This window comes from Bactrocera dorsalis, unplaced genomic scaffold (genome assembly GCF_023373825.1).
Source record: "Bactrocera dorsalis isolate Fly_Bdor unplaced genomic scaffold, ASM2337382v1 BdCtg218, whole genome shotgun sequence".
NCBI classification, from domain to species: Eukaryota; Metazoa; Arthropoda; class Insecta; order Diptera; family Tephritidae; genus Bactrocera; species Bactrocera dorsalis.
In genome coordinates, this window is record NW_026038269.1 from 3,555 (window position 1) to 23,327 (window position 19,773).

General features: G+C 37.8%; 1 protein-coding gene across 1 annotated transcript; it reads right to left on the minus strand.

Annotated features, from left to right (window-relative positions):
• Positions 1 to 1,021: 1,021 nt before the first annotated feature.
• Positions 1,022 to 17,843, minus strand: LOC105226392 (protein artichoke). Its single transcript, XM_049462034.1, has 7 exons — positions 17,673 to 17,843; positions 17,037 to 17,196; positions 9,022 to 9,285; positions 7,124 to 7,223; positions 5,479 to 5,768; positions 5,246 to 5,392; positions 1,022 to 5,172 (listed from the first exon to the last, which is right to left on the minus strand). The coding sequence occupies exons 1-7, from the start codon at positions 17,804 to 17,806 to the stop codon at positions 2,140 to 2,142; spliced, it is 4,128 nt and encodes a 1,375-aa protein (XP_049317991.1). The 5' UTR covers positions 17,807 to 17,843; the 3' UTR covers positions 1,022 to 2,139.
• Positions 17,844 to 19,773: the final 1,930 nt, after the last annotated feature.

Genomic DNA, 19,773 nt, shown 5'->3' on the forward strand with positions numbered 1-19,773 from the left:
TTAGGTACCTAATATGTGGAACCCGGTACCTATTTTCTACTTTTTACCGATATTATCGGTCAATATGTGAGATAAATAATTCTTTTCCTGATAATAGTGTGACTGTGTATGAAAAATGGGTTCAGTCGGGTCATTACTTCCCTTAGTCCCCATATACCTAACATAAAGATTTCGGGTAACTTTATTACCGAATATATCGGCCAATATGTGAGTTATCTCAGTAAAAATGGGAGAGCGTGTTTCATTCCTAACCGTGTATATTTGTGTTTAAAAAGGATATAATTGGCGAAAATGTGACTTGGCCCCACATAACTAATATCAACATTTTCGAACATCCGGCTGACATCAAGTCAATATATTTAGCCTCGTCGGTCAATATGTGAGTTATCTTACTAACACTGAAAGAGCGTGTTCTTCTTCGGTAATTTCGGCCGATCGATTGGCCACCAAAATCGTGTGATATCACACCGTTAGACTTTTTTCTGTGGGGATATATAAAGTCTAAAGTCTTTGCGGACAATCTCGTTTCGATTCAAGCCTTGGAGAAAAATATCACGCGTGTCATTCACCAGTTACCAGTCGAAATGCTCGAACGAGTCATCGAAAATTGTACTCAACGGATGGACCATCTGAGACGTAGCAGCGGCCAACATTTGAAAAAGATAATCGTCAAAAAATTAATGCCGAAGAGTGTTATTTCGAATGATAATAAACATTCCTCATTGAATTTGAAGTTTCTGTGTTTTTTTTGTAAAAATGTAGGGATCCTCATAATGGATCACTCATTACAACGCGTGACACATGTTACTAAAACTATTGAAAAAATTGTTTTTATTTTTACTGGACTTTATATTAAAACTTGCAGAGTCCTTCAGTTTGTCTAATAACTTCAAGACTCATAACTAAAATAGAAGAAGCTCGGTAATGTTTCATAGTTGAAAGTTCAAATCATTTCTACAAACTTGTAGTAGGTAATAATATAAAATAAATATTAAAAGTTTAGTTTTGGTATTTTATTTGTTTTTTTTTTTATTTTAAATATTAATTATTTACTATACAGCGATCACTTAATTTATGATATTTCATATTTAATATACTTAGAAAAAAATAATTGGTTCACTCTGCATTATGGTAATTCCCTAAATTGAAGTTTCACAATCTCGCTAGAAAAGAGGGCTTTAACTGTATGCTTCGAAAATGTACGTGTACTGCTCAATATAGCAACCTTGAACTATTTACAATTGTATTATATTTTTGCGCGTTTCTTTAAGTATTATGATCGACGGCTTTAAATATTACACATTAGAAGCCCTAACGAATAATAAAGACTATACTTGTATTTACTTTACTTCACTTTGAGAGCTATTATAATATTCGCTATAACGGTATAATGTCATATAAATATTTGTTTAGTCTTGAGTAATGAAATAAATGTGTATAGGGTGATTCATAACGTGTATTTGCTTTTGTCAGCTGTTGCTGTGCCAGTGACAACAGCTGTCAAAGTTTAAGTTTAAATAATGACAAAGTTCAATAACAAATCATAATGAAAAGTTATCTGAATCTTGAATTACTGTTTTAGTGGCATTCAAGTCAACCACATAAATCAGTTTCTTATTATCACTAAATAACTCACTAAATATTGGTAGGAATCATTTTCGTTTTCATTTGTAAACAAGAAACCTCCAACGAGTAAATGAACCACCCTGTATATTATTATAAATTGACTATAAATAATAGACAAAGAACCGATTTGCATTTTTTACCGTTAGATACACATATTTATATGTACAAACTGTACACTTTCAACATTCCTTCTTACGACTACGGTGATAATAATAACTTAACTCTAGGGGACAAGCTTCAAGCTCGCGCACGCTTAAATGTGAAAATTTGCTTTGTATAAGAAAAAATGCTAAAGAAATAATAAAAAAATTATAATGAAAAAAAAATAAAATCAAATCAAATAAAAGAAAATATTATAAACACGTTGCGTAAATGTTACACAACTGACTGAAAGTACATATACATGTATATATAATATTTGTATGTATGTATGCTGACGGCGGACTCACCACCCAGCACTGATTGAACACCAAGTGAAATTGCTTGCATCGCCACATTGACCCTGTAAGGACCTTATCTATAGACTTTGTCATCCGAATAGATAATGTACGGCTGTTGACCATTGGACTGCGGTGAGGCCTGTTGCTGCGTGCCACCAAAGTACGACATGCGCGACATAGTCGAGTATGAGTTCTGGCCATTTTGTGTAGCGGCACGCTGCGACAGATTCTGTGTAGACTGGTGTATGGACGGTGCTTTATGTGGCAGAGTAGCATAACTTTGTGCCGCATATGGTGGAACGGCATAGAGTGCGGTGGGGGCACCCTTGAAATTCATTGGTACACTACCCGGACCCATTGGCATTGGCGGTATACCGATCATGGCCGGTCCTTGGTGATACTCCACATTGCTCATGCGCAAACGCACAATGCAGATGATAATGATAAGTATGGCAATGAAGGCCACGACACCACCAACAATACCGATAATAAGTGTGTCGTCGTTACTCATAATGGGCGCCTTCATGAGTGGGGCTTTGGTTTTGATTTTCATCGGTGGCGCTTGTGTGGGCTCCAAGCTCCAGATGATCATTGGTTCCTCGGTGGTGGTGGTGGTGGGGCGTGTCACGAGACGCGAGGATGATTTCAACATATGTTGTGAGGTGCTGCGCGCCGTTGTGGAGGTCATGCGTCGTGGATCACACGTCAATTCGTCGTCGCCGACTTCGATGAGCTTCTTACCCTCCAGGAAGGCAGGCGATTGACACTCTACATCGGTCATATGTGAATTGGGTAACCAGCGGCGTAGCGCACGTGCATTACAGTCACAGTGTATGGGATTTGTGGCAAGTCCTTTCAGTTGCAAACTGGAGCGGCGATCCTCGAGAGCGGTAAGGAATTGTGGCACCAACACGGTGACTTTGGAGCCAGTAATGTCGAGATTTAGGTGTGAAGACCGTGGCACAGGGAATAGTAGAGCTGGTGGCAGCGTTGTAAGCGATGTGTTTTGCAGTTTGATGGTGAGGTCACTGCTTTTCAAACCGGCCAGCGTGCCGGAGGAGATAGTCTTCAGACGATCTCCGCGTATACCGATTGTTTTAAGACGAGGATGCTTAGCCGGTTGTATCTGTTCGGTACCTATAGTTGAATCTTTCACTTCTAAATCGATGTCTTCAAGTCCAGGCAATAGCTCGAGTATACCTTGCACATCGAGGTAGCCCAACAAAGGTAGATCGTACGCCTCGAGTTTCTCTAAATTTGGCATATGTTTGAAGGCGTTCTTCTCGATGCGATTAACTTGCGGCAAGCTTTTAAGTCGCAACACGCGCAGCATGTCTAAGTTTTCGAAATTATCTTGTGAGATAACCTCAAAACTGTTATTCGAAAGATCCAAAGTGTGCAGCGATTGCAGTTTTGGCCAAGCATCTGCCAGTTCGTTTAGGCTCTCTATGTGATTGTCTGACAGATCCAACGTTTCAAGCAGCGTTGTGCGTTGAAAGATGTCAGCATCGATGGTTTTGAGGTTATTATGCGAGAGATTTAAATACTGTAAGAAAGGCGTCTCCAGTGGCTCAAGATGAGCAATGCCAGTACCGGCTAAGTTAAGCGCGCGTACAGTTTTCGGCTCGTTGAGTATGTTGCGCACAGCACCTTCGCTTAGTGGGTTGTATGACAAGTCAAGATCTTTGATATTTACCATAATACTGTCATCAGCAGGTATAGCGCGTATTTTATTTTGACTCAAATTAACTGACGAGACGAAGAAATATTGACGTTGTAGTGCATTAAGTGGCGCATAATCGAATTTGTTTTTAGCCAAGTTTATATTTTCGAGCATTTGCAATTTCGAACGCTCAAATATCAAATCGGGGAGTTCAGTCAGTTGATTGCCCTCGAGATTGAGCAACTCCAGACGCACTAAACCTTCGAATGTGCGTTCACCAATGCGATCCAAATTGTTGTAAGATAAATCGAGAATCTGCAGTTGAGTCGAGTTGTGGAAAGCCATCTCACTGAGCATGTCCAGCTGATTGTAAGCGACGAGCAGCGCACGTAGTCGCGGTAGACGCGCGAAATCCAACTCCTCTATCGATTTGAGTTGGTTGTGTGACAGGTCGACGTACTCCAGATATTGCAGCGACGAAATGAGTTCGGCGGGGAAGAAACTGAATTTATTATTTGCCGCCTTGATTTCACGCAAGCGCGGATGTATGCGGAATGAAGAAGGGAAAAGATAAGTGAGGTGATTATTCGAAATGTCGAGTTCCTCTAAACCAGTGCCGGTGTTGAAGAATTCACCCTTAAAAGCCGACAACTGATTGTCGCGCAGATTGAGTCGCTTGATGTGCATCACATTCACGAAAGCACCCGGTCTGATGGAAGTGATTTGATTATTTGATAAATCGATTGATGTGATATTCCAAAGATCGACAAAACTGCCATCGTTAATTTCTTGTAAATTATTGTCATGCAGATAGATGTGCTTCAGGTCTTGTAGTGTGGCAAACAGATCACCGGACATTTGTTTGAGCGCGCAGTTACTCAAATCGATGACTTGCAGATGCGAAAGCGGTCGTATAAGCGCGGCCGGTAAAGGCGATAAATGGTGATTACCGCTGAGATTGAGATATTGCAAGTTCTCTAAACCCTGCAAGATATTGCGTGGCAAGTCGGCGAGGTTATTTGAGCTCAGATCGAGACTACGCAGTTCGGTTAAGGCAAGCGGCGTTGCGCCCAAGCCAGTAATGCGGTTCTGTGATAGTTTCAGCTCATTCAGCGATTGATCCAAGCCCAAGAATATGTCTGCGCTAATGACGGCCAACGAATTGCCGGAAAGATCGAGTGTACGCAGATTGGCAAATGTTTGGAAACTGCCAGTCGGTAGTTCGCGTATGACATTGCGCGCTAATGATAAGGATGTGATATCCTCTGCTTGAATGGAACCCAAAATCTCACTTGACAAGGCAGCAACACGATTGAAATCCAAATGCAGGGTGGTCAAACTCGGCAGGCGTCCCAAAGCGCTACCCGGTAAGAGTAAGATATTATTATCGCGTATGACGAGAGTTTGCAGGTTATCCAGACCCTCCAGCGCATCGTCTTCAATCTGAAAGGATGGGAAGAGAGTTAGTATTCATAACTATTTCTCATTTCAAATAAGAGTTCACACAAATACTTACGGTACGCAGCGAATTCAAGCTCAAGTCGAGATATTTGAGTTCGGCCAGATCGCGGAATGTGCCTGGCGGTATGGTGGTAATGCCATTGCGACTCAAATCCAATACCTCCAAGGTCTTAACCACCTGCATATGCGTGTAATCCAATCGCTGGGTGTGGAGAAATACCAAAAGTAAATTAATAATTCAATAATTAGCAATAATTTGAAGTTAATTTTCTTGGCGGACGCACACACCTGCAACATGTTCGAGGACAAATTCAGTGATTTAAGATTTCCGATAGCTGCCAGCGACACAGTTGGGAATTGAGGTATGAAATTTTCGGAGAGATCTAGTTTCTGCAAAGTGGGTATATGCTCGAAAACGTCACTGTTCAAATTGGTAATGCGATTTCCGGCCAATTTGATTTCGCGTATAGCGCGTAAACCTTGAAATGCCAGACCCTCGATCGTTTTGATTTCGTTGTGGCGCAGATCGACGATTTCCAGTTCAGGTTGTGCGATGAATGCTTCATAATGGAGTATTGCTATTTATGATTGTGTTGTAGTTGTTATTATTATTATTATGACAGCGATGGTAATGTTGTTGGCCAGCACAGGAAATCAAGCAAAATGCAGTAAATAGAAGAAAAAATATTAAAAACGTAATAATTTTTCAAGTGTTTCATGGTAATTGGCAAATGCTAATTATGATTACTCATTCTTGCTAACCTATGCATATTCATAAATACTTTTCTTGCTTGTATGGAAATACTTATGATTTATTGCAGTTGGCTAAGTAGTCTTGAACTGTTTGTAATTAAACGATAGTGATTTGAAAATCCCATTATTAAGGCGGTAGTGTAAATGACAGTTATCGGACTATTCAAAAGAACAAACTTCAATATTGTATTACAGCTGCATATATGTACGAGTATTGATTAAATTAAAAAATTTCTAAACAATATTTCGAACTAATGATACTTCCTATATGTGCTATACTATTCGACCTATAACTATATTCGTGTAGTTTACTAAGAGTTGGCGTAACTTGATTTTTATTCGTTGGAAAGCTACTGTCCATCGACGTCTTTTTCAGTATTCATTCATTTAAAGCGTTGAAAACAATATTTTTTTCACACTCCAATCCGTCAAGATTTCTGTCCGTAAAACTATTTCTACGAGGAGTTGTTCTTTAATAGTTGATGATGAAGAAAACCGCAGCCGAAAGTTTTCTTATTTCGGTGGAAGTTTATGCTGAACATACCCTAGCTAAGCAAACTTGTTAGAAGTGTTTAAGACGATTTAAAAGTAGTAATGGCTTGGAAGGTGAAGAGCGTCCTGGGCGGCCAAGAAAGTTTGAAAATGAACCACTCGAAGAAGATTGTTGCTAACTACAAGAAAAGGGCGCAGAATCTTTGGGATCCCCGCCAGCAGCTACTTTAAATTGTTTTCATTAAAAGCAGCAGCGAACCATACATTCAAAAGCAAGGATATTGGTGGCATATGAATTAAAGTCAAGAGGCCTTGGAAAACGAAAAAAATATGGGAAAAAGTTATAGCTTCAGCTCCACCATATTTGGAATAATATTATTAAAAAAACGTGCGAATTTTTCGAATAATTTTGGATCCAATAGTTACATTGGTTTTAGTGGTACTAAAAATCGTCGTTCCTTTATAACCTCGCCTCATTTCATATAACATTATAAATAAATAATTGAGAAATAAAAAGATTTCTAAGCTAGAGAGTCCAAGTGGCTTAACTGGAAAATAAATATTGGTGTCACCTTATGCCTGTCATATACTGGATGTACCAGATTACACAACTAATGACATCCCAATACTTGAGCTCTCTATGCAATAATCCATTAGCAATATATTTAAACTTTAATCTTTGACTTACTTATGTAATTATGACGCAAAGAAAGAAGTCGCAGCGCATTTGGGCCATTGAGTGAGTTGGATGGGACGGCAGATAGACAATTACGATCCACATAGAAATCCTGAAAATAAAATTATGAAAACATTAAAACATTGTAAGAAATTCTGATAACCGATAACATTAAATGCCTGAAGACTATTCATTTTTCATTATAACCCTCACTTAGTCCAAAAAAACACCCACTCATTATTCTAAATGTATTCTGTTACTAATTTTAGCAAGTATTAATAAAGGGTGATCCATTGTGAGGTTCCTTACTTTTTTAAAGAAAAAACATAGAAACTTCAAATTTAATGGATAATGTTTATTATCATTGGAAAGAACATTCTTTGTCATTTATTTTCTGAAGATTATCTCTTTCATACAATATATTGGCCGCGGCTTCGTCGCAGATGGTCAATCCGTTAAGTCCTATTCTCGATGACTAATTCGAGCACTTCGATTGGTAACTGACGAATGACACGATTGAATCTAAGCGGGATCATTCGCATAGACTTAGACTTTACATATTCCTTCAAGAAAAAGTCTAACGGTGTGATATCACATGATCTTGGTAGCCAATCGACCGGCCCAAAACGTGAAATTATCTGCTCACCGAAGTGTTCTCTCAATAAATCCATTGATTGATGCGATGTGTGGGAAGTGGCGCCGTCTTGTTGAAACCAAATGTCGCCGAGATCACGAGCTTCAATTTCAGGCATCAAATAATCCGTTATCATGGCTCCATTGACGGTTACATTCTCACCGCCCCACAAATCACACCAAATCGTTATTTATTTATCGTTCTGGATATGATAACAGCTCTTTAATCTATTTAGATTGCTCTTCGTCCCAAATGCGGAAATTGCTGTAACCTTAGATGAGCTGGAGCGAAACATAGTCAAGAGACTCAACATCAAATCTTTCTGGCCTTATCTCAAGAAATTTTATATGATCTCAGCGAAGATTTGTATGAGAAATATCAGTTTAAATATTTTAGTGGCTGCGTTATTGGAAGTTGCCTCTATTTATCAAAGCACGATTGAGCTAATCGGCTTCCTTTACTCCACTCAAGCAATGGATTTATTTATCAATAAGGTTAGCTATCTTGATTTAGCAAACCATGTTGAACGGCGAATAAAATGAGCAACTGGTATAAATCAAATCGACTGGTATAATCAAATAAGAAATAGGGGAGGGGTGTGTTTACACCAGCTTAATGAGATATCCACGTGACTAGAAAGCAAAGCACAAACATAGCGCGCAGACAAGCGGCGAATCGAAGACGACCAATACAAGTTGAGTCGACCTGTTGAACCGCTACAAGTATTTAAATTAAAAAGCGTTACTTAGGTCTGCAGTTAGATGGTGGTTTTATTGCAGCTATCGTAAACAAACGCGGCGACTGCGCCAAGACACGTCTGCACTTAAAGGAAAGATACTACTTAATATTGCACCTGCATACACCAAAGTTGTACCTATTTATCCATATGCCAACCAATAAACTGACCAATCAGCTATTTGCCGACGACACTTAAGCCACAATCACATACATACATATATACGTGCGTACATATGTATGCATAAATGTGCGATTCGTGTGCATGGACAGTTCATCAGCTTTTGCGCAAACAATGTGTCTGGAATGTGCAAGCGACTTTTTGCTGCAATTACTTTTATAAATGCACACACAGATATTATACTCGCATAACCATACATATAATTGCGCCTAAATAAATAGGTGAGTCTGTGATGCAACTAAATGTGTGCGTTGCTTGTTAACACGTTTGGTTACATAAATAATAAAGACAGGCATTTGTAAACATAGCAATTATGTGTGCATGTAAGTGTTTGCATTAGTGAAATTACAGTTCATTTACCTTCAAGTCGGCGCAGCCTTTGAGCAGACCCTCTTCGATCGATTTGATTTTGTTGCCGGATAGGTCGAGCGTTTTCAGATTTTTCAGCGGATGAAATTCGGCGGTGGAAAATATCGGATTTAGGCTGTCGCCCAGCAGATTATTCGCTAAGCGTAACTCTGTGAGTGACTCTTTCAGGCCGAGAAAGGATTTCTCTGGTATGCGGCGTATCAGATTGTTCGAAAGATCCAACTCTTCAATGGGTAATTTCAGCGTGCCAAAACTCTGTGGAAAGAAAATAAAATAAATGTTTGTTTAATTAATGTTGTTGTAATTTATAGGTAGAACCTTAAAGCTATAATATATTTTATTTTCGAATCGCTAGTCTCCCAATATATCATTTAAATATAGTGGAAGTTTCAGGAACTTCTATTCGCCATGCTTTAAGGGGTTACATAAGTTTACGGGTTCCAAAAAAAAGGATTTTTTTCTTATTAAACTCTACAACTGCTCTGGAATATTGATCTAAATTTTCAAGTTTCGGAGCTACAGCCTTGAGAACTTGTGCCGTCGAGGCTGGCTAGGCTCGAAACTGTATTTTTGAAGTCGGTTGGCAATATTTCTCGAGAACTACTCAACCAATCTTCATGAAATTTTACACAATTCTTGAAGACTGATACGAAGTATTATTTGAAAAAACAAATGTCGCGAAATTTTAATTTTTTTGTAAAAATGTCTGCCAAAAAATCCAATTTTCAGTTTTTTTCCTTCGTCCAAGTTTTAAGTTTAACTTTTAACTAAAACACGTATTTTTTCACTTTAGACGATCCTATAAGGAGTTATTCTGCCAACTCGGGCGATATTTTTCCGAGAGGTCACCGGAAATGGCGTCGCAATGTCCGAGTTTAAAATATTTTTATATCCTAAACAGAGTATATTAAGTTTGCCCTTAAGATTTTAGCATACAGAATTAAGCGTCGGAGACCCTGTAAAGTATATAGTATATATACATAAATGATCAGTATGTTGAGCTGAGTCGATCTAGACATGTCCGTCTGTCTGTATATATACGAACTAGTCCCTTAGTTTTTAATATATCGTTTTGAAATTTTGCAAACGTCATTTTCTCTTCAAGAAACTGCTCATTTGTCGGAACTGCCGATATCGAACCACCATAACATATAGCTGCCATACAAACTGAATGATCGGAATCAAATGCTTGCATGGGAAACTTACTCATTTGACGATATATCTTCACGAAATTTGCTATGAGTTTCTTTTTCATAGAAATAATGGAATATCGGAAGAAATTGTTCTGATTGGTTAACTATAGCTTCAAGCTGCAATACAAACTGAATGCTTGTATGGAAAGCTTTGGTATTTGACGTGGTATCTTCACGAAATTTGACATGGATTACTGCTTAAGGTAATAATATAATCTCCAAAAATTGGTCAGATCGGATTACTATAGCATATAGCTTAAAAACATACTGTACACACTGTTACTAAAAGAAATGCACCTGTGAAGAGTATATTAGCTTCGTTGCAGCCAAAGTTAACGTTTTTTCTTGTTTTTTTTTCAATATTTCTTAATTTATTGGATCTGCTTGGTAAAGCCTAACAATAAGTATTCAAATGTTAAATCTATTTTCAACATAAGAAGCTCAAACATGTGTTTTGGAGTAATATTATAGTGTCCTGATGCCATTTTTGGATTTAACTATTTTACTTGTATGATTCTAGTAACTTTAGAAGTGGAAGTCCTAATAGACACAAGCTATTCGTTAGCGATAAAGTTGGCAACTAAAAAGTTCTTCTTTGGGCCTTTATATATCTTTTTAGGTGATGTGCAAAGCAATTTGCCTCAACACTACGTGCCCAATTACCATCAAACTGTCTTAGAAGTATCTTGGAATGTACTAGTGGCTTAAAAGACTTTTGGGCTTTCCAAAGAACGTTTTGTTTGCTGGATTCGGATTAAATTTGAGATATCGATTTGGAATTTTATACACGTCCTTTTTTCCGCAAGAGTTCATATGCCGGAATCGCCAATATAAAACCAATAAAGTATATAGCACCATATAAATCGATGGATCAAAATCAAGTGGAAAACAGTTTTGTTTAACAAAAAGCTATCTTCAATAAAATATTATTCAGATCGGGCCACTATATAGCTGCCATTCAACCCGAGCTATCAAAATCAAGATAAATATCTTGATAAAAGAGAGTTTGTCCATATCAAGTAACTTTAATTCGACTAGAAAGTTGTTTCTAACATGATTTTTGGTTTCAGATACCTTAGAATAAAGATGGCTTGATTTTGACAGTGTGTTTAGTAAGATTTGCTATTTCATCATATCATGTTTCACTGCGAAATTGTTTCCACTGACAGCTGTTTATTATGGAAAAATCATCTTCTCAGAAGGGGCCCATTTCTGGTTTAATGACTTCGTCAACGAACAAAATTTTCGCTATTGGGGTGAGTCGAGTCCTCGTTTGGTTCAAAAGTGTTTTCGCATTCCCAAAAATTGGCCATTTGGTGCGGATTGTGATGTGCAGCATAATTGGGCCTTATTTCTTTCGAAATGATCAATGGCGTACGATATAACACGATGCTGACTGACTTTTTTTTTCTCGGAGTTTGATTAAGTCGACGCAGACGATCGCTAGTTCCAGCAAGAAATGGCCTCTTGATGTTTTACGCCTAATCAAGGGTGGAGAGTCTTTAATTTCGAGAAGGGGTCAAGTCAAATAGCCGCCAAGATATAATGCGATTTATGTGCTCTAGATTATTTTCTCTGTTGGTATGTTATATCAAAGGTTTACGCCAATCAACTAGCCATGCTTGAGGAGTTTGAAGACAACATTTAGTGCAATATAGCCGAAAATCCATTCGAAATGCTCCACTAGGTCATTGTAAATTGACGTATATGCAAACGAAGTCGTTGTGGTCATTTGGCCGCCATTTTGTTCAAATCAAAACAAAAACAGAAACCATTTTGACCAAATTTTGGGTGTTTTATTTTATTTTAACATTACGTCGTTCTTGCTGGCAGACTCTGTGGTCGATATATGCACCCGTGAGGGTAAGATAGCTTCGGTGCGGTCGAATATAAAGTTTTTTCTTGTATTTTTTTTAAACTTAGTATGCAATATACAGGTTATTTCACTTTCTTGGACAGTTATAAATTATTTTTCCTTCCTTAAAATATGTGTAATTCGAACTATTGTACGATTTAACGTGGAATGCGCCACGGGCATAATATTTATTATGGTTTTTATGCAAAAGATGACATACTTCACATTTTGTTGAGAGTTTTTGAACTCACCGGCAACAATGACGTTGGAAAATTATTGTCACACGCCAAGACACGGCTACGTAAAGTAAATTATATGTACATACAAATTTATATACTATATATTTATATATGCATATTTAAATATATATCTCATATACTACAGTAGCAACAATAAGAAAATCACAAAATCACAAGGCATTTTGTTGTCAACATTGAGCAACGCCTCCGCTAATTTCTAATGCAAAGCTAACAACAATTTAATGAGCCAGACGACACGCTAAAAATAACAATAATTAGCACAACAAAAATAGCAAAAATAACAAAAATATTTGCAAATAATACAAACGAAAAATCTGAAAATTTCGCAGCGAATTTCACTTTCTACACAGGTTCCGCATGGCAATATTTTGCATGTGTTCCATATAGAGTAAAAAACAATAGAAGCAACAAAAAATCAGCAAACAATGAGAAAAGTAGATTTCAAGTGACACTAACGATATTGAAAGTCATAACTGAATTTTGTGGCAGAGGCTGTGCACACACACACACCTACACTTTTGTAAAAATATTTTCATGTTTCTGTATTTGTAGGTTCGTGTGTGTGTAGTTGCCAATAATTTGTAGAAATTATTCGCTGTTACCAAACTACATTGAAACTTTCTTCAGCACTCGCACAATTACCGATTCTTCGACCGCACTTCTGCAATTGACTTAATTGGCTGATAAAGTGAGTAAATGGCTAGAGCTGGTGTTGGCGTTGAACCGAGAATCGATCACTGCTACGAGATCTACGTTTTCTTATTGCTTTTTGTGTTGCCTTGAGACGTGCCAACACACACACTTAAATGTATGTGTATGTATATGCCTCGTTGAGATTTCTTATTTGCCATCAGATTTTTTGGCGTTTGCTTGTCGCCGCCGATTTAACGTTGGGCCATCAGTGAAAGTGCAATAAAGCAGATGTGTTTGCATGAGCGACATGCTTCAGCATACCAACGAGTTTATTCATGCAAGTACATAAAGCATCGCAAAGCGTGTGTTTGTATATATGTATGTGTGTTTTCATGTACTGGAATGTGAGAAAAACTGCAGTAAATTACACTAGCTCTTAGTAAAGTGGTAAAAGTGTACATTTATCTTCATAATTACACACATACATACGTGTTATCACAAATATTTATGTAGGTATACGGTACATGGAGGCATGTTATACACTTCAGCGATGCATCCAATCACGTAACAGCGTAATCATTTTTGCTCTCGATCTTAATTGCTAAACTTTTGCTTTCGATATGCTTTAATTGCGAGCGCATGTTTACAAAGAGATGCATAGATATACATACATACATACATATATGTATATATGGTTTGTGGCAGTAGAGCGGTGTCTTTGACAATTCGGTTATTGTAATTATGATTACCAACAAATGGTCTTAACTAGTAAATTCTCAAGCGTTTTGCTGGAATTTCTCCAATTGCTTTCTTTTCTTTTACTACACTTACAGATTGACGCTATTAAATGTGTCAAAACAGATGGATAATTAGCGCTTTGGGGAATTATTTACAAATTCCATAAATAACGACGAGCTACTACCAGCTGCGCTTCTTTATATTGACAGAAGCGTGAGTTGAATGGGTCTGATGGTGAACGCTCCCAGGCTACTTATGACAGCCAATATTATCTAATTTGCTTCAGGCATAAAAGATATTTAAAATTAAGAATCACTAGTTTGAGCGGCGGGAGCCGATGGATTTCCGGCCAAGCTAATGAAATACGGCGGCGAAGAAATTAGCTTCTTTGTAGAATATGGTCGGACGAAAACATGCCCGACGATTGGAATTTAAGTGTGTTCTGCCCAATCCACCCAAAGAAAAACCCCACAATCTGCGCGAGATAAGCCTTTTCAAAATCGGAAATAAGGTTCTATCGAGCGTACTGTGTGGAAGACTGAAGCCCATCGTCTACAAAATTATTGGTATTTATCTGCGTAAAGCCACACTAGAAAAGACCTTAAAAAACCCGTGAAAAGAGGATCGACAAACACCACCTCTACGTCGCTATGTCTGAATTTGGTATCCGCAAAACTAATACGGCTGTGCAAACTAACGTTGAGTAATACCAAAAGCTCCGTCAGGATCGGGAAGGACCTCACCGAGCCGTTCGTTACCAAACAAAGTTTCAGACAAGGCGACTCCCTATCGTGCGACATCTTCAATCTTCTGCTGAAGAAAATAATTTCAGCTGAACAGATTTTTACAGAAGGTACAACCTTCTACAAGAGTGTAGAACTGCTGGTGTACGCCGATGACATCGATTTAATTGGCCATTAGTTCTGCTTTCTCCAGGTAGGACAAAGAAATGAAGCAAATGTGTCTGGCAGTGAACGACAGCAAGACGAAATATCTCCTGTCATAATAATAAAAAGGAAGAACGACTGGCGCCCTGTTGTACACTCGGCTATAACCGTATGAGCGGTGCCAGTTTAATATTACCTCGACAAAAAAAGAACGTAAAATTAACTAATGAAACTGTCATTCCTTAATATTTATTTTATCATCTTATTGGACCGGACTGAAAACGTGAACAAATATTCTTGAAAACTTAGACTTTCCTCGTATTACAAAGGACTTCAAAAATATATTCGAACAAGTAAGCAAGGACTAAATACGGGAGTAACCGAACATTTCATACTCTTGTATCGTGTGTAAGTATATGGGGTATAGGGCTAGTTTTCATCCGATTTTCTGTATTTAAGGCATAATGATACACTGTTATTAAAAAAATTCCTACATTGGGAAGTCTTGGCCCGATTCAGCCCATTTTCGACACAAGTGTATATTTTATTATAAAAAAAAAATTTGTCCCTAATTAATATATCTCACAGATAAACCGATATTTTTGACAAAAAGTCAGCCATACGCAGTGGCGTCCACATATTCGGAATATGGGGCTTGAACAGTTATGACATTTTGACAATTTTTAGTCTCGAGCTTGCTTACCTCGCTTGTTTTTAGGTGATACAAACAACCATTAGATGAACAAAACTATAATACTCCGTTGCAAGAGTATTAATTTTCCTAAGATCGTCTCTAGTGATGAGGTGAGTTAATCTGTCTATATATACGGAAACTTTTCTAAATTTTTTAGATGTCAATCTGAGGCCTTACACACATCCTTTCCGACGATATCAGAAGACTGTAGCTCCCGTATAAATAGATAAATCAAGTTCTTGTGTGGTTATTTGACAAGCTATCTTCATGAAGTTTGCTTATTGCTCAGAGCACCGTTACAATCTGTGTATACATTGTTCAGATCGGACTGATGAGGATATACATATAACTGCTTTACAAACTGATGTTTCAAAATTAAGGTAAAGATCGTTGTAGGCTATAAGAAATGTAACCGAAGTTAATGTTTTTTTCCGTTTATCATAACTACAACATCAACAGCACGCTTATCGAAACGCTTAATTGTTGAAGTCATTGGCGGAGCAATAAACTCATCGGAAAACACAATGTAAAAGCATAAAATGAAATCAACCGGCAACGCTTGTCTAACCTTGGCTTGCATCAAAATTGTATGGTGCGCATGCTGGAAGTACAGTACTGAGCTTGCAGCATTTTTGCATTGTTTTTCGAAAACTAGCCACTTTTGCTACGCTCCCATATTACTGGCGGCATTGCAATGGCAAAAGAACCAGTTTTTAAGTACACAAGTATAATTTCAATTTTTATTCAATTTATTTTTTATTATTTTCGCCATTGTACAGCAGTTATTGCGAATTTTCGTTGACTTAACTATGAAATTTAAGATAATTTATGATTCCATAAAATGATGGAATTTTTCCGCGCTCAAAGAACTTTCAGCAACGAATGAGACGGAGCAAGAGTTTTTATTATACCAAAAAGTATAAATAGCCACCATTTGTTGTAATGATGGCCTGTAATGATTTAATGTTATGATTTAAATCGACAGGTTATGAGATACAGACGAACGCATACAAAAACATGCATTATATAAGGGCGGTCAGTTAAGTACGTAAGACTACGGACGGAAATCGAGATGGATATGGAAAATGGTGATCAAGATCTCAAGAAACTCTCTTTTTAGATCGATAAATTTGGCTCAGCGATGTGACAATATCTTTTAATCCGGCTGAAGAATACGTTTCCAAAGGATCTGCAAAGTGGGCCTCCGTGGCAACGGTACCATACTTATACGATCAAATTTTTGCCAGCCTTCAATCGACCAAATAATTCCGTGTAGTAGGATTCTGTGATTGCATTACCTTCTTCCAGTAAACGATATACATCACACCTCGCGAAACCCAGGAAACAAAGGTCATTCCTTTTTCGGCTGATAGGATACTATTCGTCTTCTTCGGAGTAGTTTCGGCATTAGAATTCCACTACTTCGATTGTACTGGTTGTATGAAAATTTCTAACACCAGGGATTGGGTGTCTGGCAATAGGAGATTGTGGATGGACTGCTCGACGCACAGCTAAAACAAAACAGCGCATTCGGCTCGGTTTTGAAGTACACGAACAAAGGAATGTTCCACATGATAGTGGTAATGGCGCCATATAAGTAGTTATTGGTCTTCCCTCGTACATACTTATACGCTTAAATATAATTATTCTCTGTTTCTGTTGACGTTTTATAGACCAGTTTTCAAGACCGACGGACGGTTTTATAGCAAAGCATCTTAACGCTCACTCACTCATCGTTCGACTCACCTGTGATGGCAAAACCTGCTGGCCACTGTGGCGCTGCGAGTAGGAGACAATCGGCGCGCCATACGGCAATTGCGGCGCCTCACCATGGAAGACGACACGATCGCAGTCCATCGCCACCGCGCCGAGCTGTCCCGTCGAGGCGAATGGCACCACATTACACCTGCGGAGGGAAGAGCAAAGCGAAAAGAAAATCAATTGATAACATTAACAACTTGCAAGCTTGTTCATGGAGACAAACAAAAAAGAATAAAATCCGTAAAACAAGCGCAATGATTGAATGCAGAGTTGCATAGGTACATGTATGGTACGTTTGTATGTATGTATGTAGAACTGAAATTCGATATGCGGCGAATGCGGAAATCAATTCTCCATTTCAAACTAGAGTGTTGATACAGTCCATATATGTATATGTCGGTTGGTATATTTCTCGGTAGAACTCTTTTTCATTAGCACAAATTAACATGGAAATCGCTGATGAACACGCGGCGATTAGAATACTCGTCTAGCTGGTTTTCGATGGCTTCGGTTTTTATCAAGTTATCTCTACATAAATACATACATACGCCTATACACATACCATCTTACTGTAGCTGCGTCCATCTATTGTTGAATTGACTACAGTTATGGCTGACTCACCTGCAGGGTAAACGCAATGCCGGACTGAGCTCTGGACATGGTCGCCAAGCTTTGATTTGTGACAAGTAGAGCAGCAGCAGCAGAAATATGTTGAGATGCCGTATTCGCCGCATGTGACTGTGTGGGTGCTGCATCTGCAAGAAATCGTAAACAAATTATGAATATTATAATTATGTTACTAAAACTTTATCCACATTAGGTGTGGAACTATAATGTTTGGCATAACAAAGTAGGTGTGTGTCCAATAACTATGTTAATGTGCACAATGTGGTTTATTTAATTTAAAAATTGACCTTTTTTAGACATTACTCATGCATTTTTTATACTATTTATTTGTTAAGTTTGTAGGGTTTCAAAAAAAAAATAAGTTACAACTTCTTTTAGAAAAAGCAATACTATACAAATTTGAACCGGACTGGTCCATTCAAACTGCGCACTCAAACCGCTTCGATAAATCTTTTTTTCCCAGCTTGGGTAGAAACTTCTTTATGTAATAGCGTTAAGTTTGAACTTCATATGTCAATTGGAGTGTGTTTAGCAAGCTATTTGTTTACGGCGCGTATAGTTTGTCTGACAGTTATTATCATGGAAAAGACTGAAAGTATGTTTGCTAGAAATTTTGTGTTTCCAATGGCATTTCTGCTACGGAATTGTTGAAAATGTTGTCGAAGTGTTTTGGAGAGTCTGCTTTATCAAGAACACGAAGTATTTGCGTGGCAAAAAGCATTCAATGAAGGTCATGAAATGATCGAAAACTTGCATTGCACCATCGTCGGCCATCCAACTCCAACCCGTTCCCACGACAGTCGGGTCTACGTAATTGGAACGGACCCGAATTTTTATCCGGCCAAAGACTGTCATAAACTCAGGAGAATTCTGCCGTTACCACAACAACAACAACAGAGGTGGCAAAACAGAAGCTTCACAAAAAAAAAGATACAACTGGCATAAGACCGAACGGACACCGGACCGAATAGCGCTTTATTGAAACACAAAAAATGTTATTTTTTAGGCTTATTGAATAATAAAGGAGTACGAAAAATGTCTATCATTTCGATTGTACCATCTTCCTTAATCAAGTTTCGTCGGCAAGATCTTTTCAGACATGACTAGGACAAGGACGAACAGTGGTAAGAATAAAGCGACTACGTTTTTTGATATCTTGTAAGCTTGTACAAAATATTTAATCATTTTATTTATCTACAATAATATGTTTTTTTGTTTTTGGATTTGAAACAATTTTAAATATCGATGAAATTTGGAATGTGACATTCGTTACATATTCTTATGTTATAGTGCGAAAATAAGCGAAATCGGACTACAACCACGTCCACTTATCATGTAGCACAATTTTAATTTAATAATTCCTTTCAAGTATACCACCTTATGACCAAAAATTTACTAAATCCAACCAAATTGTTCAAGCACTCAAACCACGGTAATGTGAACTCCAGTACCTACAGTAGACTTTTAACCGATAATAGCGATCATACACTTCAGAGAATATCCTCTCGCGATAATAGTATCTCTGTTTATTAAAAAAGGATTGAATCGGGTCAATATTTCCCTGAGTCCCCATATACCTAGTAATGAAGATTTTCTAACTTCCAGGTGACTTAATTCTGGAGATATCGGCCAATATGTGAGTTATCTCAATGAAAATTAGAGAGCGTGGTTTGCTCATAAAAGTGCATCTCTGTGCTTCAAATGGGTCAGATTGGGAGAAAACTTGACTTCGCTGCTATATAACTAATATTTGAATTTTCGAACGGCTGGTTGAATTTACACCATATGGTTGGTGATTGTATGTGAGGTATCTTAATGAAACCCAGCGAACATTTTTTTAATATGTGCCATGTTAATAGTATGTGGTATAGGCAAAAATATATAAAATGTAATGAATGAAGCAGTTTCTTGGTATTTGATTCTTGCAAGTAGCAAGAGTACAAAGTGTTCGGTTACACACGCATTTAGCCTTTCCTTACTTGCTATTGGATAAGTTTTTTGAGCTAATTTTGAAAATCCTTCCTTCTTATGACATGGCCTCAAGAAATTTTATGGCAGCAGAATATCTTTTCAAATTGTGGCTATTATTTTAGGC